Source organism: Capra hircus, chromosome 2 (genome assembly GCF_001704415.2).
Source record: "Capra hircus breed San Clemente chromosome 2, ASM170441v1, whole genome shotgun sequence".
Classification (NCBI taxonomy): Eukaryota; Metazoa; Chordata; class Mammalia; order Artiodactyla; family Bovidae; genus Capra; species Capra hircus.
Genome location: NC_030809.1, coordinates 29,691,305 through 29,717,812, shown reverse-complemented (window position 1 = coordinate 29,717,812; position 26,508 = coordinate 29,691,305). Strand labels below are relative to the sequence as shown.

The 26,508-nt window shown below is 52.6% G+C and overlaps 1 protein-coding gene across 7 annotated transcripts in view; it reads right to left on the bottom strand.

Annotated features, from left to right (window-relative positions):
- The window catches only part of TNS1 (tensin 1), a 211,314-nt gene that overhangs the window by 178,975 nt on the left and 5,831 nt on the right, over positions 1–26,508 (bottom strand). For 6 of the 7 annotated variants that reach the window (XM_018059646.1, XM_018059634.1, XM_018059639.1 and 3 more), the window contains 2 exons: positions 20,315–20,429; positions 6,320–6,357 (listed from right to left, as the gene is read on the bottom strand). In XM_018059646.1, the coding sequence (XP_017915135.1) occupies positions 6,320–6,357; positions 20,315–20,429 (153 nt within the window). Of the gene's footprint in view, positions 1–6,319; positions 6,358–6,655; positions 6,785–20,314; positions 20,430–26,508 lie in introns of those variants that run through there. The other variant, XM_018059658.1, reaches the window with a different exon arrangement.

Genomic DNA, 26,508 nt, shown 5'->3' with positions numbered 1-26,508 from the left:
GGGGCAAATCAGGAGTAAAAAGAGGCTTTCTCAAACACTGTATCCGGATCAGGGGAACCTGGGTGTGGGCTGCACAGGAACTCTGTGTTATCTTTGCAACTTTTCTGTAAATCTCCAACCAGCCTGGCGGGAAGGGGAGGGTGGGAGGAATTGGGAGAGTATGTATGTCAATACACACACCACCATGTGTAAAACAGATAGCTAGTGGGAAGCTGCTGTATAGTACGAGGAGCTCAGCTGGGTGCTCTGTGATGACCTAGAAGAGTGGGGCGGATGGGAGAGAGGCTCAAGAGGCAGGGGATATACGTATACATATAGCTGTTATACAGCAGAAACTAACACAACATTGTATATTGTACACTAATATTTTAAAAATAAATTTTTAAAAGACAAACTATGTTAAAAATGACAAATAAAAATAAAACCAACCAAAAATGTAAAATCTCCTTTAAAATATTAAATAAATACATAAATGAACGAACGTATCTGGAGACTGTGGAACCCTACAGCAGGCGAGTGAGGAGAAAAGCAAAACAGAAGAAAATCTACTGTGTATATACACACTGTGCATGTGCTCAAATAAAAGTGGAAGACAAATCCTGGGCCATTCATTTTAAATCCTCAACTGAGAGCAACAATGGGGAAAGATGAGGACCCCTATGAGACTTAAGGGTGGGGACTAAAGGAAACTCACAATTTGCTCCCCTGGAGAAATTTATGCGGCAGGGAGGTGGGGAGTGGGGTGGCGCAGGGAGTCTGGGGGGTCTAGGCAGGACCAGGGAATTTGTTCGATCCCTGGTCTGGAAACTAAGATTCCACATGCCACAGAGCAACTAACCCCAGACTGAAACTAAGACCCCCAACTAAGATGCTGCAAAGCCAAAAATAAATACTCTTTTTTAATGGAACTAGCTTTTTTTTAAAAAGAGATTTGGAAGGGCAGCTAGAGAGTGGGGCTTCCAGGAACCACAATGAAATGCCAGTGCCTGAATCAGCCTCTCTCTATTTGTCACCATTTCTCTAGATCGCTCTCAACTCACTTCCCTTCTCACCTGCTTCCCACCCATTTTTCCCAGGGCAGTACCAGAAAGCTACTGGCATCAAGGTGCCCTTAGCCAAGACCCTCCCTGAGCCTCAACAACAGATCTATAAAACGGGGCTCCCATGAGCCCTGCCCACCTCTTAGGCCTGAGAGGGTGAGGGAAAATGTTTTGTGTATTACAAAGTTCAGTGTAGATACAGGTGATTAAATGTTCATAGTAGGTCTGTTCATTATAGCTCCAAATTGGAGATAACCCAAAAGGCAATACACAATGGAATAGATAAATAAATTGTGGTTTATTCACCTACTGGAATACAACATAGCAATAAAAAAAGAATGAACCACCACAACTCACTAGAACACAAATGAGCCTCCCGGACATAATGCTGAGTGAAATAAGCCAGACACAAAAGTAAACATACTGCATAATTCAATTTATATGAAGTTCATAAATAGGCAAAACTAATCTCTGATGTTATAAGTAAGACTAGCAATTACCTTTGGGGGATACTGATTGGAGGGGGGGGCATAAGGACTGCTTCTGGGGTGCTAGAAATGTTCTAGCTCTTGATCTGGTTCATAAACATGTACAAATTTATCAGTTGATGATATGTGAGTTGTATCCCAACTAGAAAATTTAAATGACTAGATTTATTATTTGGTGCATCTTTTTTTCCCTCTCTCTCTCTTCTAATGGCTGCACCATACAGCTTGTAGGATCTTAGTTCCCAATCAGACATCAAACCCGGGCCCACGCAGTGAAAACACCAAGTCCTAACCACTGGACCACCAGGAAATTCTTTATTTGGAGCATCTTTAGGTCAAGTGGTAGGAAAGCATTTTGAAGGGGTTTTAAAATGGTTTTTCTGCTCCTTCTTTTCTGCTTTCATCCATCCCCTCAGCCTCTCCCTACATAGGAACTTCTTGTTTCTCAACATTCCTTTATTCCACTCCTTTATTTCTTCATGGAACCTCTACTACCAGACAGGTACTATTCTATAAGTTGAGGGTGCAACATACCTCTCAACAGTTCTAAGTGCAATAAACAGCTCAGTCTACATCAGAGCACTAGGGCCCCTCTACCAGCATTTCCTCTCAAGCAGCTCCAATTTGTAAAGAATGAGGCACAGACTATGCGGGCTTTTTTCTATTTCTGCCTATGGTTCCAAGAAAAGAGAAGATGCCTACTAAGTGGCAATGGGCACTTAATCCTCTATAACCCAGCTGACACAGCTGGGAGGCAGCAGAGGCAGAGTTCAAATCCAGGTAAGTCTAATTCTATGTCTTGCCCTTCCCACCACTCTTGAGACCTTCCAAAAGCCAGATCAGTTTTGCTCTCTTCCTGGAAATCTGTGGAAGTCAGCCTCCAAATGGTCTCAATGATTCTTGTCTCCAAGGCCCTTCCCATACTCAGTGGGGCTAAAGTGGTAGTTGCTCAGTTGTATCCAACTCTTTGTGATCCCAAGGACTGTAGCCCACCAGGCTCCTCTGTCCGTGGAATTCTCCAGGCAAGAATACTGGAGTGGTTAGCCATTCCCTTTTCTAGGGGATCTTCCCGACCCAGGGATCAAACCCCGGTCTTCTGCACTGCAATTGGATTCTTTACCGTCTGAGCCACCAGGGAAGTTCCTCTCAATGCGACTGACTTGCATTAACTAACAGCATATCGCAGAAACGGTGTTCGTCTTCCAAGGCTAGGATATAAAAGACTCAGGGCTTCCGCCTTGTGCTCTTGATTCACTCACTCTGAGGCAGCTACTGCCATGTTGTGAGGATACTCAAGCAGTCCTACGGAGATGTCTGTGTGGCAAAAAACTGAGACCCCCTGCCAAAAGCCAGCCCCAACTTGTTAGCCACAAGAGTAAACCATCCTGGGACAGATCCAGTCCATCAGGCCTTCAGACAACTATAGCGCCAGCTGGCATCTTGACTGCCACCCCAGGAGAGACCCCAGGCTAGAACCAAATCCCAGCGAGCCACCCCCAAATTTTTGACTCATAGAAACTGTGTGTTGACTGCTTTAAGCTACTAAATTTGAGGGTAACTTGTTACATTGTATTGTGACTATAAATAACAGGGCACCTTTCGAAGTCCTGGGTTCAGGCTGCAGGAACAGCCTGGGCGAAAGACTGTTTAGGTATCCAGAGCCAGCCACTTACTAGAGGGGTGGCCAGACTGAGCTAAATTTGAGAGGACAGAGGAGGATCGACATCAGCAAGAATTCCCCAGTGCGTAGGAAAGGAACTGTGAAACAAGAGACCCAACAAAGCAGACATCCCGGCATCCTCTTCGCTGAAAGTTTCTCATATACTTCATCTATCTCAGTAAATGGAACCACGTGTACCCAGTGACTCCGGCCAAAAACCTGGGCGTCATCCCATTCTGTCTCTCACACCCAACATCCCCTCTAACAGCCAGGCTCTGGGCTCTGGCCCACCATGCATCCCAGGTCTGGTCCATTCTCATCATATTTCCTGCAAGCACCAGGGACTACACCGCCAGCCACTCTCACGTGGGCAACGTCAGCCGCCTCTTGGCCCATCTCCCTGCTGTTGCCCTTTTGCCTGCTCAAGGTGAGAATGGCCTTCTTCAAGTGAAGCGTGGCTTATGTCTTTGCTGCTCAAAACCCTCCAGCACTCTCTCCTCTCCAGCGCTCTCTATACTCTACACAGCCCTCTTTGAAGTGTGATAAGCTCAGCTCACCTCTGGAACTTTGAAGTGTGATAAGCTCAGCTCACCTCCTAACAATGTCTGGCACATGGAAGGAGCTCAAAAAACACTGATTTAATGAATCCTGTCTAGAGGCAGGGGGATGGATGAGATGACCTCCAAGTTGATCTGGTTATAAAAGCTGGAGTACAGAGCTCTCCTGTATGTTCTGGGACTCACATCACCCTTTCCCAGCAAAAGGAAACAGCAGGGCGGTAGTAAGAACTGTGGTTTTAGGGGAGAGGCTTGCCAGCTGGGTGGAGCTCACAGCACCAGTGGGTCCCATTTCCTACAGAGGAAAATCCTACAAAAAGGCCCATCTGTCCGTCCATTCAGCTGCTGCCCTGGCAATCCACCTCTCCCCTCCACGTTGGCCTCTTTGGCTGGGCAGAGCAGGGCTGCTGCAGCCTGGTATATTCTGACTCCCAGCATATATGAGAAGTGCCAAGCAGGCTGCGCACCACCCCCAGAAGTCATCTTTGTCATCCCTCTGCCTCCACACAGGAGGCAGCTGTACAACAAGGAGCCATCTTCTATCACACTTCTCAGCCTCTCCAGAACACTCTCTCCCCACCCCCCAGCCACCACCATTAGCCTACTCAGACCCTTCACTGTGCACTCATTCCCTCCTCCTCTCTGACAGCATCCACGACTGCAAGAGATGGACGGCAAAGAGGGAGGGGCAGCTAAGGAACAAGGAATGTCTGCCCATAGGCAAGGAGGGGATGTTTGGAAGGAAGTACAAGGGCCCAGGGACAGAAGTGGGTGAGGGATTATACTGGGAGACCTTGGGAAAGTCATTCAACCTTTGGGTGCCTCAGTTTCCTTATTTGTAAAACCACAGGATCTTTCAGCCTGTTTTATCCTCTGAGAAAATTAAAAGAATAGAATCGATAATGCATTGAAGTGCTTGCTAAGGCTTACAGCACTGTAAATGTCCACTATCATTGAGAGAAACAAGTGCAGGAAGGAGGGGGCATACTGGGGAGGAGCAAGAACACCAGAAAGTTCTGGGATTAAGAGTGGAAAAACTCTGCTATAAATGAAGAGATCAAGGAAAGAGATGGAAGGAGAAGCAGAAACTCACTCCCCCACTGGAGAAGAAAAGGCTGAGGGGGTCAGAAAAGCAGAAGACAACAGAAGAAGCAGAAACCATCCAGATGGCAGGAACAAGCCAAGCCTTTGACACCTGTGCTGGGAGAGCGCTCCAACCTGGAGTTTCCAGATGAAGGGGACACAGCCCTCAGCAAGGCCTGAGCAAAAGCCACTCAGGAGGAAGTGGGTCCCCTCTAGGAGAGACCTGCTGGGTCTACAAGGCCTACAAGTGTCACCTTTCTACAAGGTAACCCTTGGCCCTCAGAGCTACCAACTGATAATCATCAATTACCTGCTATGTTTTGAGCACCTGCTGTGTCTCAGGAACTGCGCTGGGCATCACACATACTATCCCATCTCATCCTCGTAATAGCCTTTTCTTATTCCCACATCCTTAGAAATGAAACAGAGGCTCAGAGAAGTTTACCCAGCTAATAAGAAGCAGAGCAGAAGATGCTCTGCTGGGCTTCCACTGCTCAAAGTTCCTTTTTGAAGCATCCTTCCTCCTCCTTCCATTCCCTGAACTCCTTCCTGAAAGAGCAAGGGTGAATGGCAAAGGGAGGGGTTACAGGGCAGGGACGATATTAACAATAAAGGAGGAAGGCAGGCAGACAGGCTGCCTATGAAAGTTAAGGCAGGGCATTTCCAGCTCCAGAAAGCTGAGCGCATCTGACAGAACAATTTCCTTCCCAAGTAATCCATCATAATCCATCCTGGTGTCACCCCCACCCACATGACTCCAAAAGGCTGCCACGGGTGATCCATCACCCTTCTGCCAGGGCCTGAGAGGATACAGCCAACCCAGGGATCAGCCAGCTCGGCCAATCAGGAACCAGCAAACCCTCTGGTCTTCCTGCCTCTGGTTTTCCTCTCCCCCAAGACCAGCCAGGAAACATTGATGAGGAAACCGAGGACGAAAAGTGGGACCCCCGCCAATAAGGAGTAGGATGGTCGCTCAGGAGGTTCCAGGCCCAGAGGTCTCGACCCTGAGCTCTGACCTTTTTCCACCTCACCCCTCTTCCCCCTACCTATCCCCTGCTCCCGCCCTCGGGGTCTTGTGGCTGTGACCCCCATCCCGCCAAATCCGGCCGACTAGAGCTCCACGCGCGGCCCACGGGGAGATTGTAAAGCATCCCTCTGCCCCTCCATACCCCCACCCCCTGGAGAACTAAGGGGAAATACCTTCAAAAGCCCTGACCCCGGAGCTCGGTCTCCTCCAGCCACCCCCAGCAGCCGCCGAGCCTGCGCATCGAGCCCCCATCCCCCGCTCGCAGCCCCCCGCCCCCAGTCCTCGCCTTCACCTTGACCTGAGTCCGCTCAGGGGCCCAGGAGCTTTGCATAAACAAAGAGAGAAGGAGGGGACGATCGGGGCACCGCCCCCGGCCCGCCGGCGCCCCCGCTCCAGTCCCGGGACCCCAAGCCCGTCCGGCCCTCCAGTCCCCCGCGGGACTCGGCGGCCCGCAGCCCCCTTACCTTGGCCTGGCATTTCCGATGACAGGAGAAGCTGCAGACTGCAAGAAGGCGAGACACAGAAAGAAAGTTTAGCCGCGAGGTATGAAATGGAAACTCCGGCGAAATCTCCTCCCACCCCCGCCCGTAACCCGCGCTCGGGAGGGAAGGAGGGACGGAGGGAAGGAGGAACGGAGAGAGGAGGGGGCGGGGGGCTGCCGTGGCTCCCCGGGGCCTGCGGGGCGGGAACGCCCGGGACTGCGGACCCGCGGCCCAGGAGGCGGCGAGGCCCCCGTCGCCTAGAGCCCCTCGGGCGGGCGCGGGAAGTTGGGAGGAGCAGCGGGTGACGAGGGGACCCACTCTGTGGCTGGGTCCTGGCCGACCCAGTCTGGACCCAGGCCCCTTGCCCGCCGAGCCAGGAATAAGAGGACCGTCTCCCCTTACACACGAGGCAGCCGGCGGCACCCCAGAACCACATCACTCTCATTCCAGCAAAGAGAGACACACAGACCCAAATCGTGGTCCAGGAGAGGGCCTGTGCACGCACACATACACACTGACACCCACAGACACCAATAACCACTTACACAGGGACACTTAGCTTACGTGCACACTCAGCACACACAGCCAGCCTCACACACCCACTGGCAAGCCACACACAATTTCATGGGAGACCCTCAGAGTACAGGCTCAGACTGTGGACACAAACTCAAAAAGTTTATGAGAAAACACAAGTGAGTTGAAACACAGACACACACATGCTCACACATACATGCACACACACACACACACACACACACACACACACACACACAGGACTTGCTCTGCCCTCCCACTACCAGAAGTTGGAATCAAATTTCCTGTGGGGTTCCCTCAGCCTGGAATGTCCCAGCCCTGCCCGCCCTACCCCCAGGGCCCTCCACCCAGGATTTGGTAGTCCCCTCCCACCAGGTCCCAGAGACGGGGGTGAGGGGTCTCCTGAGCTGAGCTGCTGCACGCGCTTAGGCCTGCAAAGGCAGCTGGGCCATGGAGCCAGGGGCCACCCTGACCCCAGATCCTCGCAGCCCTGGCCTCAGTCAGCTGCCTTTCCTCCTGGATCTATAGTTTTGTTGTTGTTTAGTCGCTAAGTCGCATCCAACTCTTTGCAACCTCACGGACTGCAGCCTGCCAGGCTCCTCTATCCATGGGATTTCCTAGGCAAGAATACTGGAATGGGTTGCCACTTCCTTCTCCAGGGGATCTTCCCAATCCAGGGATCAAACCCAGGACTCCTGTATTGGCAGGCGGATTCTTCACCGCTGAGCCACCAAAGAAGCCTGAATCTATAGTAACCCGCCCCTTTCCAACCTCAAGCCAAACAGACCCCCAGCGAAGTGCAGAGGGGAGACCGAGGCACACATGAAGGCCCAGAGCTGTCAATAAAGCCTCCACGGCTCCCCACATGAAAGCTTCTGGTTTGTCTGCGGTAGTAGGGGTTGGGGGCAGAAGCTGGAGGACACTGGGCGGAGTCTGCGATGTGACCTTGGCCAGACCTTGTTCTCCCAGAACCCAGTTCTGGCCACAGCTCAGGCCTGTGACTCAGCCAGTGCTGAGCAAAGCTTTCCTGACCCCACCAGTCACACACTCCAGCTCGGGGACTTCTCCACCCCCGGCCACCCAAGTCAAGACATTCCCATCCTTCTAGCCTTTCCGTTCTCTCGGTGTCCCACCGTCACCACCCCAGGCGGCAACCCCCTCCGGAGGGTGTTTCCACTCTGACACCAGCAGCCTTCCCATTCCCATCCCTGAGCCTCCTTTCCTGGCCTTGGAATGTGGAATTGAGAAAGCCTCAGGCCATGTGGCCTAAGCTTTGAAGGCCCTTCCAGCCAGGCAGGCGTCCACTGGGCCAGTGCCTCCTGACGCAAGGAGCTCTCCTCTTCCTCTGCTAGTCAAATGCCAGGTCTTCAAGAATAATAATTCAATGGACATGAATTTGAGCAAACTCCGGGAGATAGTGAAGGACAGGGAAGCCTGGCGTGCTGCAGTCCGTGGGACCTCCTCTCTCTCTTCCTCTCTGTCTCTCCCTCTCTGTCCCTCTCTGTCTCTCCCTTTCTGTCTCTCTCTCTCTTAAACACGTACACACACACATATGTACTAGGCACAGTGGTGCCTAGTACAGAGTAGAGGCTTAATAAATGCTTGCTGCATTGACCTGACTGAAGATCTCCCCTGGAATTTATGTGCACCCCCATTTAATCGGGCTTCCCTGGTGGCTCACATGGTAAAGCGTCTACCTGCAATGCAGAAGACCTGGGTTCGATTCCTGGGTTGGGAAGGTCTCCTGGAGAAGGAAATGGCAATCCACTCCAGTATTCACGACTGGGAAATTCCACACAGAGGAGCCTGGTGGGCTAGAATTCATGGGGTCCTGGGTCTACAGTCCAAGAGTCAGATATGACTGAGCAACTAACACACACACCCATTTAATCATCCCCACCCAAAACTTAGTCTTTTCCTGAGCCATAACCCTCCCTACAGTGTCTCATAGTCAATCAAAAAGGCATTCCGTGGGGCTTCCCTCCCCAGGCTTCCCAGGTGGCTCAGTGGTAAAGAATCTGCCTGCCTATGCAGGAGACACAAGAGATGCGGGTTCAATCCCTGGGTTGGGAAGATTCCCCTGGAAAAGGAAATGACAACCCACTCCAGTATTCTTGCCTGGAGAATCCCATGGACAGAGGAACCTGGAGGACTGCAGTCCCTGTTGTCGTAAAGGGTCAGACATGACTGAGCGACTGAGCATGAACTCAAGGGCTACCCTGATGGGCTCAGTGGTAAAGAATTCGCCTGCCAATGCAGGAGACACAGGTTCAACCCATGATCCGGGAAGATCGCACATGCCTCAGGCATCTAAGCCCATGTGCCACAACTACTGAGCCTGCGCTTTACAGCCACAGCTGCTGAAGCCCAAGTGCCCTAGAGCCTGTGCTCCACAACAAGAGAAGCCTCTGCAATGAGAAGCCTGCACGCCACAATGAAGAATGGCCCCTGCTCGCCACAATTAGAGGAAAGCCTGTGCAGCAGTGAAGACCCAGAACAGCCAAAAATAATAGATTACATTTTTTTAAGGCATCCCTAAGGGTCCACTCCAGGCCTCCCAAGCCCAGTCTAGACACTGAGAGCACAGTGAGAGCCAGGACTCTATCTTCTTCCAGCATCAGACTTCATACTCCTGACATTCACAGCGTGCATCAAGCTGTTTCGTACCTCAGGGCCTTTGCACTTGCTGTTCTCACTGCCTGGAAGGCTCTCCCTCACCCTAGCTCTCCATTGTTCACCGATCCACATCCGTCTTCTACTTCTAGAATCCACTGAAAGCTATCTCTTCCAGAGTCTTTTCATGACCACTCAAATTACAGTAGGCTCCCTGTTATTCTTTCTTAGCAGCACCCTATAAAAATCCTCTTAGCACAGCTCACAATCTGAAGTCATCTTGGGAAATTCCTGCCTACCTATATATAGTACATCTCCCCACACTAGATTGATGAGGGCAGGGAACGTGTCTGTCTTGTTCACACTGTATCCCCAGCAGCTAGATCAGTGTGTGCTACAAGCACACGGTGCCAAACAACATCTTTCAGAAAAAGTCCCACCCTCTGGGCAGACCGGCCCCTGGGACACTGACTACCTTGTCTTTGTGGGAATGGCACCAAGATGTCCTTTCTCCAGGTGGGCCCAGCCCTGTACCTGGATGCATGGCTTGGTGAAGAAGGCACAGACTAATTCCAGGACTCTCCTGGGCAGGCGCCCTTGGCACTGAGCAGCCTGCATGACTATACAGGGCAGCCCTGCCCGTCGCACAGTGGGCAGACACTCAGTAAATGCCCTTGAATGGAGGGCAGATGGGGAAATCGTTGGGCAATTGCAGTACAATGTGCTGAGTGCTCCCTACGTGCTGGAATGCAAAGAGCTTGTCCTTGAAAGCTCTACAGTGGGGAGCAAAGAAATACCTCCCCAGCCCCCAGCTCAAAAGACAAAAACTTGGCAAATGGAATTCAAGTGGCAGGTTCCAGGCAGCCCCAGTGTAGCCAAACCCCCACAGATGAATTTTTATGCCTTTAAGAAGCACCTGCTCCCAAACCCAAGGAAATCCTCTTGCCCCGAGCCCCCTCCAGGGAAGGCTCCTTTACAATCTTGGTCACCGGTCTCCGGTATTCTCCCACAGGGCAGTATTCCTACTCTCCAACTTGCATCCCTCCTGCTGTAATTTGAAATATGCTGATCAGCTGGCTTCTCACTTCTCGGATCAATGACTCGTTCAAATGGGTCACAGAAAGGGAAACCACAGCAGGCAGCCTCCAAGGTGGCCCCAGTATGAATCACCTCCCAGTAAGCACACACTTCTGCAGTTCCTTCACACGATGAACTGGTTTATAGACCAATCGTATATTCTAGAAAAGATGGTGGATAACCTCTGAGGCTAAGTTATCAGCCTTTGTCTCCTGGATTGCTCACTCTCGGGGAAGCCAGTTACTGTGTCATGAGGACACTCAGGCAGCCCAGTGGGGCTGCTGTGTGGGGAACAACTGAGGCCTCCTGCTGCCAGCCAGCACCAAGTTGACTAGCACACAACTGAACCACCTTGGAAGTGGACCTTTACTCCATCAGGCCCTCTGATGACTACAGCCCCAGCTATCTTGACAGTAACTTTATGAGACACCCAAGTCCAAACCACCCAGGTAAGTGGGTGAGGCCCTACTCGTGAATCCCTGACCCACAGAATCTACGCGAGAGAATGATTTTGTATTTGATGTAAACCGCCAAGATTTAGGGTAATTTGTTACAGAGCTACAGCTAACTAATACAGATACCAGAGCACAGGATCCTTCAGAAAGCAAGAGGCCAAAGGCTGATGCTGGGAACTAATACTAGAGGCCATCCTTTGGGTCCTTCCTTGCTCCCTGAGTATCTGTATATTCCTCTCTGTAATTCCTTCTTCCCTTTCATTACCTTAACAAGCAGTTAGTCATCCAAAGAGGCTGCTGAGTCTCAACCCTCCTCTTCTACCACTGTACCAGTTCAGACCAATTATCCTTCTCTGGGCCACATCTCCCCACCAGCCCTGTCTCCCTTCAATTCACAGAATCACAGGCCATCTAAAGGAACAAACTGATCATATCACATCCCTGCTTAGAACCCTCCGTCCAGCTCAACACACTTATTAAGCCTACATCTTGCCTCCACCTCCAGCCACTGCCCATAAAGGGATCTACCCCTGCCACATCAAACTCCACAGACTCTGAGTCTACAAGGCTTATGTCTGGAATGGTGAACTCCTATACATCCTTCAAGGCCCAGTTCGAAATGCTCACCCTGGATGACAAAGCATTCAAAGATGGTCCCTCTCTCCTCTGTGCTCCAAGAATCCTCAACCCACAACAAAGCTCTTAGCACCCTGGAGGACTAAGCATTCCTTTATTATTTGTTCTCCCCCATATTCAACTGTTTTAAGACAGAAAGGGAGGTCCTGTTCAACTCTGTAGCTTTGTGTCCTGCCCCTTCCCCTAGTACTGGGTCTGGCATAGATGAGGCTCAATAAATGTGGAGTAAATTTCAAACTGGACAGATTCTCTGCAGCCTATACCCTTGGGACCAGAGCTGACATTCTGAAGCAACAGAAAACGTGCAAGTGATCAGGGAGCTTCATGCTTCAGCTCCACCCCCTGCTGGGAGAAGGCAGGTGGGGCCGCAGTCAGTCTTCCTAAGTGCTTCAGGGCAAACACCACCTACGGTCAAGCCTGGCAAAGGCTGGGAGCACTGAAGGAGCTGATTAATCCCCACCTACTCCCCCATGGGTCCTGCTTTCTATCTACCCACTCTCCTACCTGGCTGCATGTAGACTGACTCTCAGCTCGGATGCAGGTCATGCACCAGCTCTGTGATCTGGGACAAGTTACTTCACCACTCTGAGCCTTCATCTCCTCATTTCTAAAATGGGGGTAATAAAAGCATCGACCTCACAGAGTTGTTGTGAGAACTAAATAAGTTAATATACCTGGCCAGCCCAGAGGATGTTCTCTATAAGGGTTAGTTGTACCAGCAGCATCTCCATCACCTTTGTGATATTATATGGAAAAACTCTGAGTCAAGAGAACTGGGTTCTAGCCCCGACTGCTATTATAGCTATGTGACCCAAAGCAAGTCACTCCCACCTCTGAGTGTCTGACTCCTGCTCAGAATATAAGACAGCCAACTAGCAGCCTCCAGGGAAGATTGGGCCTGGGCCCCTGTCTTCAATAACTGGCTCAGTGTTTAAAATACAAAGGCTTCTTCTCTCAGCTGGAGTGCCATGCAACTGAGCAGCTCTCTCTGGATCCTTGGGGCCCCCACCATGGCCTTCTGTCCACACTCACTTGCCTGCTTTACCGCCAAAGTCCCCTGCATCTCTGACCCCTGTTCCAGGGGAATGAGGGCAGGAGAACTCCAACCTCCCCCTCCTAGCATCCCTCAGATACCCGAGACCTCCCTGGACACACATCTCAGGATCAGCGCCACCTGAGCACACCCACAGAAGGCCAGGGACCCTGCAAGTTGAGGACTTCTGGGGAGGGACCCTGTCAAACCAAAGCTCCATGGAGCCCAGAAGCCCCATCTCGGCCACAGGGTGTCAACACTGCCCCTTCACAACAGAGCCTGAGATGGAGCCAAAAGCCTCGGAGTGGGGAGGGGTCTGTAGGTCACCTGTGGGGTGGAGCACCCCAACCCCAGCCCTTGGCTGACTCCTGCCTCGCTGGGCGGCCTGGACTCTGTCCTGGGGTGGCTTCCTGCCTCTTGGGAACACAGGAAGCCAACATTGTTGGGATCTAAATGGCCTTTTCCTCCTGGCCTCGGGTCGGAAAATGAGCACAGAGCCTCGGTGTGCACCTGACCTCGGCGATAAAACGCCTGCGTGCCCAGCAGGCCTCTGCTCCTTCCCCAGCTGGCAGAAACCTGCCCAGCTGCCCACCGGGCCTCACAGCTCTTCCCTGCCTCGCTTATTTCTGTGGCCTGGCCTGGAGGTGTGTGATGGTTTATATTAGTTGTCAACTTTCGGTAGATTGTGAGTGAAGCACATTACCAGCCATAATGTGGGTGGGCCTCATCCAATCAGTTGAAGGATTGAAAGGCAGGGATTGATCTCCCCAAGAAAGAAGGAATTCTGCCAGTTTTTAGACTTGAATGATAACTCTCCCTGGGTCTCCAACCCAACTGTCTGCCCTGCAGATTTTGGACTTGCCAAGTCTCTACAATCATGTGAGCCAATTCTTGACAATAAATATCTATCTGTCTGTCTACCTACCTGTCCATCCTGTTAGTTCTGCTTCTCTGGAGAGCCCCAATGCAAGATGACTTGGAGTGGTAGGGGGAGTGGGTATGGTGTGGCTCTGAAGTTGAAGCAAGAAGAAACCTTCTAGGTCACCCCATCCAGTGGTTTTTGTTTTTGTAGCCAAACTCTTGATGCAGCTGGACTCTTACATGGAATCTCAACGATGTTGTTTAACCGCTGAGTCATGTCTGTCTCTTTTGAGACCCGAAGGACTGTAGAGCCCCAGATTCCTCTGTCCATGGAAATTTCCCAGGTAAGAATACTGGAGTGCGTTGCCATTTCCTCCTCCAGGGGGCCTTCCTCACCCAGGGCTTGAACTCACGTCTCCTGCATTGGCAGGTGGGATCTCTACCACGGAGCCACCAGAGAAGCCCTCTCAATGATATTGTTGTTCAATCACTAAGTCGTATCCGACTCTGCAACTGCATGAACTGCAGCACGCCAGGCCTCCCTGTCCTTCACTATCTCCCAGAGTTTGCTCAAACTCATGTCCATCGAGTCAGTGATGCCATCCAACCATCTCATCCTCTGTCACCCCCTTCTCCTCCTGCCTTCATTTTTTCCCAGCATCAGGGTCTTTTCCAATGAGTTGGCTCTCCACATCAGGTGACCAAAGTATTGGAGCTTCAGCTTCATCATCCAACCTTCCAATGAATATTCAGGGTTGATTTCCTTTAGGATGGACTGGTTTGATCTCCTTGCAGTCCAAGGGACTCTCAAAAGTCTTCTCTAGCACCACAGTTTGAAAGCTTCAGTTCTTCGGCATTCAGCCTTCTTCATGGTCCAACTCTCACATTCACTCATGACTACTGGAAAAACCATAGCTTTGACTAGACAGACCTTTGTCAGCAGAGTGATGTCTGTGCTTTTGAATATGCTGTCTAGGTTTGTCATAGCTTTTCTTTCAAGGAACAAGTGTCTTTTAATTTAGTGGCTGCAGTCAATGATATTGGTTGGCATTTATTGAATGCTTGTTATGTGCCAGGATCTGGCTTCTGAGCACTTTACATATATTGTCTCAGGTAATTCCCACAGTAACTCAAGGAGGAAGGTTCGCTGCGTGTCTTATTTTAAAGGTTAGGTAACAGAGGCACAGAAAGATGAAGCAAGCTGTTCTCACTACTAAAAGTTGGGATTTGAATCTAGGATGTCTGAATCAAATGCAGGACCACCACACCATTCTGCTCGCTGATATATTTAACTCTTGAAACCAGAGGGCTCCAAGTAAAGTGGGCAGAGGTTCCAGGGCCCCAGGTCCTTAAGCCTACCTTTGATTTCCCCCTTTTTCCTACCTTCTCAGGCCCCTGAAGAACCTTATAGCTCCTCTGGAACACAGTTTAGAACCTCAGATCTAGTGCAACCCCTCGTTTGGAGAATCAGGAAAACTAGGCCCAGAGAGGTAAAGCATCTCACTTACGGTCACACAGCCAGGCAAGAGGAAGCCAGGACTAGAACCCAGTGTCTTCCCACTTAACCAGGCTGCTTCCAGTGACTCCAAGAAGGGAGTGACTGGGACACAGGCTGGAAGCTGGGATTCCCAGTAAAGAGGAGAAATCCTGAAACAAGGTTTCCCCAAACCCAGCTAGTGAGGGCATCTACGTGGACTTGTCCCATTAAGGGCTGAAGCATCTTCCCCAGGTACATCTCACGCTCGGGGACACTGCAGGTGACAGCCCCCACCTTGCAAGCTGACCAGATGAAGAAGGGGAGGGCTCTTAAGTCTGGGCCCCACTCAAGGCTGGATGGCAGTCTTGGGCTCTTGAGCTGCATTCTGGTCTCTTCCCTTGGATGTCAGCCTGGCGGGAGGCTGGGGCCCTTGGTCCAGGCCCTAGACTCTCTAGAGCACTGCCTCCCAGGGACCTGTGGGAAACCCTCTGTTTGGACCGAGGAACTCCTACACATTCTTCAAGATCCAGACAACATATGGATTCCCTACTGAAGACTGAGGAAAATCTGCTGAGTCAGAGGCAGCCTTTCACACACACTGGCTCTGGAATTGTCCAACAGCACATCTGTCTCCCCAGGTTAGGAGCTGGGTTTTGGCTCCTGCATGGCATACAGCCCAGAGGGGCCCGGTTCATGACTGTCAGATGGGTGCACGCCTGCACACAGGTGGTGGAGGGGCGGCCTACATGGGGAGAGTTATCCAGACTCTGCAGACGCCAACAAGGGAATTCTCCAGGGCCTCCCACGGTCTGGGCCTCAGTGGATATTCTTGGTCCAACCCTTTTTCTAAAGATGAGGAAACTGATGCCCGACAGGGAAAGAGATTTATCTGAGCTCACCTGGCCTATACATGGCCAGTCCCAGAAGTCAAGGCTAGGCCACTGACAAAGGCCCCAGAGGCCTCTTTTCCCACTGTCTCATCTACCTCCATCTCCCCACAGGGAGCCTCAGTCCTGACACCAGCCACACAAAGAATCTCAGTGCTCCTCACAATCACCCCCTCAGAGAGAGGACTGGGTTTATTATTAACCCTTTGATACCTGGAAGGAAACAGGCTCAGTGCACCAGAAGACCGGCCACAGTCTCATGGCCACCTCTTTGCCTGTATATCTGTCACGGTGGCACTCACGTGTCCACCCACCTCCATTCTGTTTGCCTCGTTTACCTTTGAGCCTCTCAGAACCAGAACTAGAGCCCGGGTTCCCTGACTCTCTTCCCGACCTCATCTCCCACCCCACCTCCTTCAGCCATAATCTGTTAAACAGTGAAAGGCAGGCGCGTGTGGGGAGCTATGGGGCAGGGCAGCCAGTGGGAGACAGGACCCAGAGCCCCCATCTTTCTAGGTCTGGGCTGGTGTTCTCACTGCCCCTGCCTGCAGCAAAAGTTCCCTCAGCATTGCAAGCCCCATGGAGACTGTACATGCAGGGCCTTGACACTCAACCCTGAACCCCCAGCCAGTAATCCAGACCGTCCCCGTCTTGCAGCCCGAGACTTGAAGACAGGAAGAAGAGCTAGTTCAGTTCAGTCACTCAGTCGTGTCTAACTCTTTGCGACCCCATGGACTGCAGCACACCAGGCCTCCCTGTCCATCACCAGCTCCCGGAGTTTACTCAAACTCATGTCCATTGAGTCGGTGATACCATCTGACCATCTCATCCTCTGTTGTCCCCTTCTCCTCCTGCCTTCAATCCCTCCCAGCATCAGGCTCTTTTCAAATGAGTCAGCTCGTCGCATCAGGTAGCCAAAGTATTGGAGTTTCAGCTTCAACATCAGTCCTTCCAATGAACATTCAGGACTGATTTCCTTTCGGATAGACTGGTTGGATCTAGGGATGCAACCCTAAATCCAACTGGTTGGATCTGGTTGCAGTCCAAGGGATTCTTAAGAGTCATCTCCAACACCACAATTTAAAAGCATCAGTTCTTCATCTCTCAGCTTTCTTTATAGTCCAACTCTCACATCCATACATGACCACTGGAGAAACCATAGCCTTGACTAGATGGACCTTTGTTGGCAAAGTAATGTCTCTGCTTTTTAATATGCTGTCTAGGTTGGTCATAACTTTCCTTCCAAGGAGTAAGCGTCTTTTTATTTCATGGCTGCAGTCACCATCTACAGTAATTTGGGAGCCCCCCAAAATAAAGTCTGCCACTGTTTCCACTGTTTCTCCATCTATTTGCCATGAGCTAGAGAGCACAACAAATCCTTTGGTTTGGCCTTGGAGAACTGACCCCTCAGCCAATGAATGACCTGTGCAATCGTTTCTGGTGACCCTGGATGGATGGGTGGGTGGATGGATAAACGGGTGGGCGGAGGGATAAATGGGTGGGTGAGTGGATAAATGGGTGGGTGGGTGGGTGGATGGATAAATGGGTGGGCGGAGGAATAAATGGGTGGCATCTGCATCTCCTGCCATTAAGCCCAGTGGCCCCAACCCTGCCCCCAAACCTGGTGACCTCACCTGTCTCACCGGGGGTGCACACGTGGCCTGAAGAGCGAGGAGTCCTCTGTCTTCTCTTGCAGGGCTGGAGGCCCCTGGGCCTTCCATGGCCCAGTTCTGACACCTGCTGGTGCCTCTGGAGAGTGGCCCTGGCTTCTTCCTTCTCGCCACTCATTCGCTCAGAGGTGCCAAACCAGCCTGGCAGCCCTCTTGGCCGCCCGCCCTCCAGTCTGGTTCACACTGGCAGGGCCAGGCTCCAAACCAGATGAGACCCAGGACATCTTTGCACACCGTGGGAGCCTTCCATTCACATGGGGTCAAAGCCCCTCCTCCACCCAGGCCCTCTAGCCAGGTCATCCTGGGAACCTAAGACCTCAGACTATCACAGAACGTGCAGCCGGAGTGCCCAAGGTCACCCGGCGAGTGTGTCGGGACTTCCTTCTGCTCCCAGCCCTGTGCCACCTCCTATCAGAGCAGTGTTGTGTGTCACTGGGGAGAAGGGAAGAAGCACTGGGAAGGGAAGGAAGGAACTGGGGGTGGGCCAGCAGTTAACAGGGGCAGGTTCAAGAGACAGGATGAGGTGGGGGCTATGATGCAAGCAGCATGCAAGACCCCACCTTAGGCAATACCTCCTTGACTTCTCCCAGTTCAGTTCAGTGGCTCAGTCATGTCCAACTCTGTGACCCCGTGGACTGCAGCACCCCAGGCTTTCCTGTCCATCACCAGCTCCCGGAGCTTACTCAGACTCATGTCCATCGAGTCAGTGATGCCATCCAAGCATCGCATCCTCTGTTGTCCCCTTCTCCTCCCATCTTCAATCTTTCCCAGTATCGAAGATGGGAGAAGGGGACGACAGAGGATGCAATGGTTGGATGGCATCACCGACTCAATGGACATGAGTTTGAGTACGCTCCAGGAGCTGGTGATGGACTTCTCCCAGTTCTGACTCTTAAGCACTATCCATCCTCAGAAGGTAAAGAATCCACCTGCAACGCGGGAGACCTGGGTTAGATCCCTGGGTTGGGAAGATCCCCTGGAAGAGGGCATGGCAACCCACTCCAGTATTCTTGCCTGGAGAATTCCATGGACAGAGGAGCCTGGTGGGCTATAGTCCATGGGGTTGCAAAGAGTCGGACACCACCAAGCGACTAAACACATCCCAGCCAGGCTACTTGGAAGGAGGGTGCCACCATGCGGCTAATTTTGTTATTACACATGTTCCTGCTGGCCCCCTAAAGACAGTCTGGGTGTCCCAATCCTGCAGTTAAGGATCCTAAAACTCTGCCCTTGGCCTGTATCAGGCTTGCCTGGAATGCCCCCCAAATGCATGCACACACTCACACACTTCCATCCACCCACTCCGACTTCAACACCAGCAGAAACTCCTCATCTAGTAAGCCCTCCTTGCCCAGAGAGCACACACGCTGGAAACACCACTCCAACCCAGCCAGCTGCGTGTCTGGGCAAGAGACTTGACTACTTGGAGCCTCAGTTTCTTCGGCTGTAGAACAGAGATGACACCACCACCTCCCAGGTGCCATGAGCCCTGCGTGAGATCACGTGTCTGTGTGCCTCAGTGTTGTTTTCATCACTGTTCCCTAGGGTCTGACACCCATCTTCCCAGCCCCACTGGGACACGGGCATGGAGGGAAAGGAGGGGGAGAGCCGGGTAGAAAGAGGCACGTGAGTAAAGGCTCCAGGAAAGAAAGAGCCTGGCGCTTTGGCGTGTTTGACATACTTGGTGTACTCGGGAAGTACGAGAGGTGCAGCTGCTTCACTGTGCACTTGGGGGCAGGGGAGACGTGGGTCAGAGAGCTGGCAAGGGGTGAGTCCACCAGACTGCACGGCTGCAGGAAGGTGTCTGCGCTTTGCCTTGAGGGTGTGGGGGCTCCCGAGGTGAAACCCAGGGAACTGACGCCGAGTCCCAGGGAAGCTGGCACGGAGGTGGGCTGAGAGGGTGGGTCGGGATGTGAGAGGCAGAGGCCCAGGTGAGAGAAGTCACAAAAGATGAGCAGCTCAGGGACTCAAGCTGTATGGGAGCGGGGAGAGGCCCTGGCGATTGATGGGAGACGACAGAGGGAGGCAGCCAGTGGCGAGTATGTGGGCGATGGTGTCGGTCACCGAGACTGGGCACAGGGGCCTCCTGCTGATTTCACCGTGTGATCTGAGACAAGACACAGATTCCTCTGGCGGCAGTGACAGCCGAGCCCGGGCCGTTCCAGGAACACGTGAAAACGACTGCAAAAGCCTGCCAGCCAGCAGGCCCTCTGCCGAGGCCAACCAGGGGCCTCTTAGACTCTCCCCTCAGTTGCCACAAGGGAAGGACTGTGGCTTGGCATCTTTGCAGTACTCCCAGTGCCAGGCACACGCCCCCAAACACCTTCCACACGCCCTGCACACACCAGCCACACACCAACCACATGACATCCACAGGCCAACCACACCCCTTCACACACCCTCCACACGCCCTGCACACACCAACCACACACCATCCACTTGCCACCACATACTACCCAAACGCCTTCCCCATGCCATTCACATGCCATCTGTAGGCCACCCACATACCTTCTTCATGTCATCCACACACAAACTACATGCTATTTCCATCACCTGCGATGTGCCATTCACACACACCTACATGCTCGCCATCCGTGCACTCAGCCTCTCCTCCCAAATGAGAACCAGGCACCCACTTGGAACCCCAAGGACAGCCCAGCCCCGCCAGGACCCCAAGCCTCTCGTTTCGGCGAAGACACGCTCCCCCTCCCCCATGGCCCCGCCAGCCCCTCACCTTTGCAGGTGCAGCCCTCCCGGGTGATGACCTGCCGGCAGATCCCACAGGGCTTCACCTTCTTGAAGGTCTTCACCTTGAAGTGGTGAGTCTTGGGGGCCTCCAGGTCCTCTGGCTGTGGGGGGAGAGGCACAGAGGTCAGGCTGGGCTCCTGGGGAAAGAGCCGGGAGACCAAGGCAGAAGCAGGCCAGCACTGGGGGAAGGAGAAGTGAGAGCCCCTTCAGCGGTGAAGGGCCTGAGCCCATTTCTGGAAGGAGGCGCCCATGGAAAGAGAAAGCTATGGGTGTGACCCAGACTCCCAGACGGCGGTGGGGCTCAGACAACCAAAAACCGCGGCATCCAGGCACCACAGGCTCCTCCATGGTTTCTTAATTACTTTTTCTGTATTAGCAAAGTGCACTGATTTAAAACGTACTGCTCAATACAATTTGACACATGTATGCCCCCTGGATTCATACCCCTGGAGGCTCCCTGGTGACCATCTCAGTCACTATCACCCCAGGATAAACACTGTTGACTTCTGTCGCCAAAGATCCATTCTGCCAGGTTTTTAAACTTCATATGAATGGAATGACACAGTATACACTCCTCTGCCTGCTTTCTTGACTCCGCAAGAATCTGCGAGATTCATCCCTGCGGTCACACAGAACAGCAGCTCCCTCCTTTTCGCTGCTGCCCAGTACTCCCTGTGTGCCTGCGGCTAGCTTGCTCATCCCACTGCGGATGGCCCTCAACGTCTCACCCCTGTGAGTGCACTGCCCCTCAGTTCTCTCTCGAATCCTCATTATTACCCCCTGCCTCAGCCCAGAAGTCTTCTTCCATCTTTATTGCTATTTCCTCTCCTTTACATGATGAAAATATCAGTAGGTTAAATATCCTTATTAAAATTTTTTAGCTGCACGCAGCATGTAGGATCTTAGTTCCCTGACCAGGGACTGAACCTCCACCCCTGCACTGGAAGTGTGGGGTCTTAACCCCTGGACCACCAGAGAAGTCCCTAAATATCCTTTTTAAAATGACACCACCACACACAAGGGATGAGAGACAGGCTGGCAGTCCAAGCCTTCTGTGTCTGGCTTTCTGAGAGCTCTGGGCCAGCCGCCACCCCACCACTAACAGGGGCCTCAGTTGCCCCCTCCAGACAGTGTGAGGTTGGGCTCCACACCCCCTTGTGACCACAGATGTAAACACACTCTAAGTCACAAAGTCATCCACGCTGCTTAAGACCCCCCTCCCTCCTCCCACCCGCAACCCTCAGCCCAGGCACAGGCTGTTCCGAGGACACCCCAGGAAATCACGCCCTGAGTGCAGACGCGGTTCCTCTCCCAGGCACCTCCCCCTGGTGTCTGACTGGATTCATTCCCCAGCTCAGGCAGCAGGGGCCAGCAGAGCACAGACGCTGATGCTGCCCCACCACCTCCCCAGCCACAGAGCTTTCCAAAGCCCCCGGCACACGCATGGACACACACAGATGCAACTGCACACCCCACAGTTCCAGGGAGAAGGTTCTTTTTCTCCAAGTCCCCCTCCTAAGACCCCAGTCTGAGCCTCCCAGCTCCAGGTGCTCGGGGGATGGCTGGCAGTGTCCCAGAAAGTTTTGATAGCAAATAGACATACATAAGTGTATGCAATGCCTGTAGGTTGGAATACAAACCCAGCATGTCCAGGGCTCGCAGCTGAGAGCCCTGTAGTGCTGAGTCCTGGGTAAAGGAGATGGAGCCACGAGAGACACAGAAAAACAGGTGAAAGGAGAGACAGAAAGCCAGCGGGGAAAGAGGCAGAAAGACAGAGAGAGGCAGAGGGAGAGAGAGAGACGGAAACAAAAGAGGAAAATGCAAAGAGAGACAGAGACAAAGAGAAAAGCAACAATCAGACAGAGAAGGGAAAAAAAAGAGGATCAAGATAAAGGCAGAAACAAAGGCAGCACAAGCAAGCAGATACAGAGAATGAGAGAGACTAGGCGGAAACACAGAGAGACCATAACGGGAACCAGAGACTCAAAGGGGAACAGACAGACAAAAATGACACAGGAGCCAGCCTGAAGGGGCTCCTCAGATCTGGGAAGATGTGAGCATCAAAATACATCGTGATAGTAGCGATTCATCAAAATACATGCTGACAGTAATGACAGTCCATACTGATGTGTGAAATAAGTGAAAACACTGAAAGGCTGGTGAGGAACAGAGCATTTACGAGGCTCAGAGCACCTCCCCACATCATGCTTATAAATTACAAAGGGGAAAAAAGAACTCTGCCTGGCAGGCTCCGCTTTAATCAAGTGATCAAAGGTAACGTCACTGGTAATGGGACAAGTGGAGATCGTGCGCTAGGGAGGGGATGGAGTGAGAACAGAACATCACTTCTGCGATACTGCTGCCAAAGACACACAAGCTGAATCTAATCAGGAGGAAGCGTCGGACCAACCCCAACGGAGGGACAGTCTACCAATGAAGTGGCTTATAATCTTCCAAAGTGACAAGGTCACGAAAGTCAAGGAAAGGCGAAGGAGACTTCCAGATTGAAGGTGACTAAAGAGACCTGACAACAAATGCAGCCACTGATTCTGAACTGGATTCTTTCCACTCCCCTAAAGGACATCAGGAGGACACCCGGCCGATATTCAGCGGAGCCCGAGGATAAGAAGGTAGTCACTCATCAATGTCAATTTTCTGACTCGGATGGCTGTGCTGGGTTAGGTAGGGAAAAGCCTTGTAGGAGAACAGGGCCGTATTCAGAGAGGGCATGGCAATGGGTCAGCTACTCTCAAATAGTTGAGGGGCAAGGGGGAAGGCTCTCTGCACTGTATTTGACACTTTTCTGAAGTTTTAGATTGTCTCAAAATTCAAAGAGACAGACAGACTATATGTTGAGATGGTGGGGAGGCAGAAGGCAGCAGAGATAAAGCCCAGAGCCAAGACAAAGAGAGCAGAGGGTAGAGGAGCCAGCGGGTGCCGGGGCCCAGCCGTGCCCCCTGTTGGCTGGACCAGGCAGCAGGAGCCAGGTTTGGATATTCCAGACACTTTATTCTGGGAGCTTCAGCTGAGGGTGGGGGTGAGGGGGTGCACTGAGAGTGGGGGCAGGGCACTGCCCAGCTCTGGACTTGACCCGTACCCCTTATCCCACACCAGGAGGGGCAGGTGAGTCCTCTCATTCTGAGGCCTCACCTCCCGTGTTTTCCCATCTCAGCCCCCTGCTGGCGACCTTCCAAATGATCTCTGTCACTGACATTCCACGGAAGGGACCCAGTGCCTTGTCAACTGCAGCAGCCAAGGCTTAGATGGGAGGAGAAGCAGGGAAGGGATTTGGGGTTCAATTTAAGGCATGTCTGAAGGGGCATGCAGGAAGCCCTAAAGCCCAATCATCTCAAGCTTACTCTGCCCCCGGAAGCCTGCCTCTCCCACCCCACTAAGTCAGCAAAACTCCCCATACCAGCTTGTCTCCCAGCCTTATCTGCCTACGACCCCAAATCTAGCCCTTCCCCTAAAGCCCAGGGAAAGAGGCCTCCCCGCTAAAGCAAAGTCAGGGCAGTGGAATCTGCCCAGTAAACAGAAGAGGAGCAAGCTGGCCTTCCAGGCTGACCAACAGGCACCCAGGCTTCTCGCCTGGGTCCTGGGCTTGCTTGCTCTGCTTGGCCACCTCCATAAAGTCTGGATTACAAAATCTCCTCGCCCCATGGGCTTGGAGAACAGAAATGAGGTTCAGAAAACACACTCTCTAGCCTTGCTCACAGCATCTTTGAGCTGCCCTGGGTGATGGTCCGGCACACCCAGCTGCCCTGGGTGATGGTCCGTCCCCTATATCCACCCCATCCTGGTTCTCTGGCGGGAGTCTAGAGACCAGCTTTCTAGACTGGCAGTCTTGGGACCATCAGTGGCCTTCTCCGGGCCTCATAGTCCCCAGATGGAAGTGAGGGGTTTGGACAAGACAGCCTGGGTGTACACAGTATTCGGGAAACAATGGGCCAGCTTGTGGGATCTAGGGGGTGGGACTTGCTGACGTTTACAGCTCTCTAATGGGGCATCACCCCTCCGAGAGGGGCTGGGCAACCCCAATGGGAGTGAGGGGACCAGCTGGGCCATGCCCAGGAAAGTGACCCCAGGTCATAACCTTGACTCTGCCAGTATCCCTGGCTATATACACTGGGATGTCTGGTAATCTTGTTAAGAGTTATCCACAGAGGTCTGAAGATTTCCTGGGATGACGGAGGAGGAAGTGTAGGGTGGAATATCTTCAAATATCTGAAGGAGCTGTCATGGCTATGAAGTTTCTAAAGGCAAAACAAAACCCCAGTGGGTAGAAGGTGCCAGAACTCATGATTAGACACGAGGAAAAGAACTTCCAAACAATCATACGTCAAAATCCAGAGGAAGAAGATAAATGAGGTTCTGGCACCTCCCCTGCCCCGCCCACGGTTACTCTGCAGGTACAGGCAGAGGGTGAGAACGGAGCCCATAAAGCACCAAGCTCAAGGGTAATGGCTTGTTATGACAATGAGCATCATTTTCCCTGACAAGTGGCAGACAGCCTCACAAAGCACACCAGCCCCTCCCTTGCCGGATTAGCTCCTAACGGACCTAGGGAAAATTCAGGGCAGAAAAGGCCCGGCCACGGCAGAAGCTGCCTCGTCTGTCCCCGGTCCACCTCCCTTGAGAGCCAGAACTCAGAAAAGGGAAAGGGTCCCAGCTGAAGTCATTCTTCCCCACCCTCCAAGCCTAGAGCCCTAGCGCGGCAACAAGCCCAGCCAGCATCAGAGGGCTTTTCTGGCCCTCTGGGGGAATCTCTCCCTGCCCCCGTCCCCACTCTGTTCAGCCAAGCTGCCTGCCAGAGGGGTGTGGCACGTCTGGCTTGGGCAGCCTTGGCTGGAGTTCTTGGCCTTGGGGTGGGAATGGCTGTTTACTGGCTCCTCCCTGCCCCGTGGGGCAGAGCGCAGTGGAGTGGGGGTGGTGATGGAAGGGGACTGATAACCCTAGAGGTCCTCAACTCATGAGCTCCTGCCCCGAAACATCCCCAGCCCTGTCCCACTGGGCTCCCTGGGCCCCACACTAGGAGCCGTGGATGAAGAGGCCAGAGGACAGAAGTCGGCAAGCCAGCGAGCCTTGGGAAAGAAAATCGCTATAAAGCAGGCCCCGGACGGACCTGGAGTGCCATTCAGTCCTCTCCCAGCAATCCACCCTTCCATGTCTCATCACCGTGGGCTGGACACCAGGACCTGGCTGGCATCAGCGCTTATTTCTATGAGGAATACTGGGACTCCCAGTGGAGCTACAGGCTGGAGTCTGGGACACTCCCCCGCCCCAGCACCACAAATGCAAGCTCCCTCCAGCCCCACCTCACCTTCACATACACACCACCCCACCAAAGTTCCTCTTGACCATCACCATCACCCCCCAGCCCCTAGCCAGCTAATGGGCTGATCGTGTTCTTGGTCGCTCCGGGTGGAAAACTCTGAGTCACTCTCAACGCCTCCCAGCCCTCCACCCTCCAATCCAACCAGCTGCCAGACTCTGTAAATTTTGCTTCCTAAATATTCTCTTGGCCCTCCTGTGCTTTTTCATTCCATTGCCTTTGCCCTATTAGAGGCCCTGTCACTTTTTCGCCTGGGCACTGTTGCCTGTGGCAACAGCCTCCTGGTCTCCCTCCTCCCTGCACAGCCTCTAAGGTACACAGCTCTCTGGGGTCACCCCCACTCACTCCAAAAGGCTTCCATGCCTTCCCAAGCATCCACCATAACACGTGCACTCCCTCCGATCAGCAGGGAGCAGCCTTGGTCCATACCCGGCCCACCCAGCCATCTCAACCCCATGCCCCATTCCCTGACTCCCTGCCTTGGATCCATACCTGAGCCCTGGTTCTGCCGTTCCCTCTTCCCAGAATGTCCTTCCTGCCTCTCAGCATGTCAGGCTTCTAGGCATCCTTGAAAGCTTCATTCAAACCTCATCCCCGAAGGGAAATCTTCCCAAATAATGTCCCCATCATCCCTTTCAAAATCAATCTCTCCATACTACTTTTCTTTTTTCATTGTGGAAAGTTTAAAAGCTCTGGAAAAGATGGACATGCATATGCCCTTGGCCCCAACTCACTGCTTAGGAGCATTCTGCCACTTCTATCCACCCTCTGTCTCTGTCCCCTACCTCAATCCAATATAATGACCACCCTCAGGAAATTCGACCTCGCGACAATAGCATTATCTAACA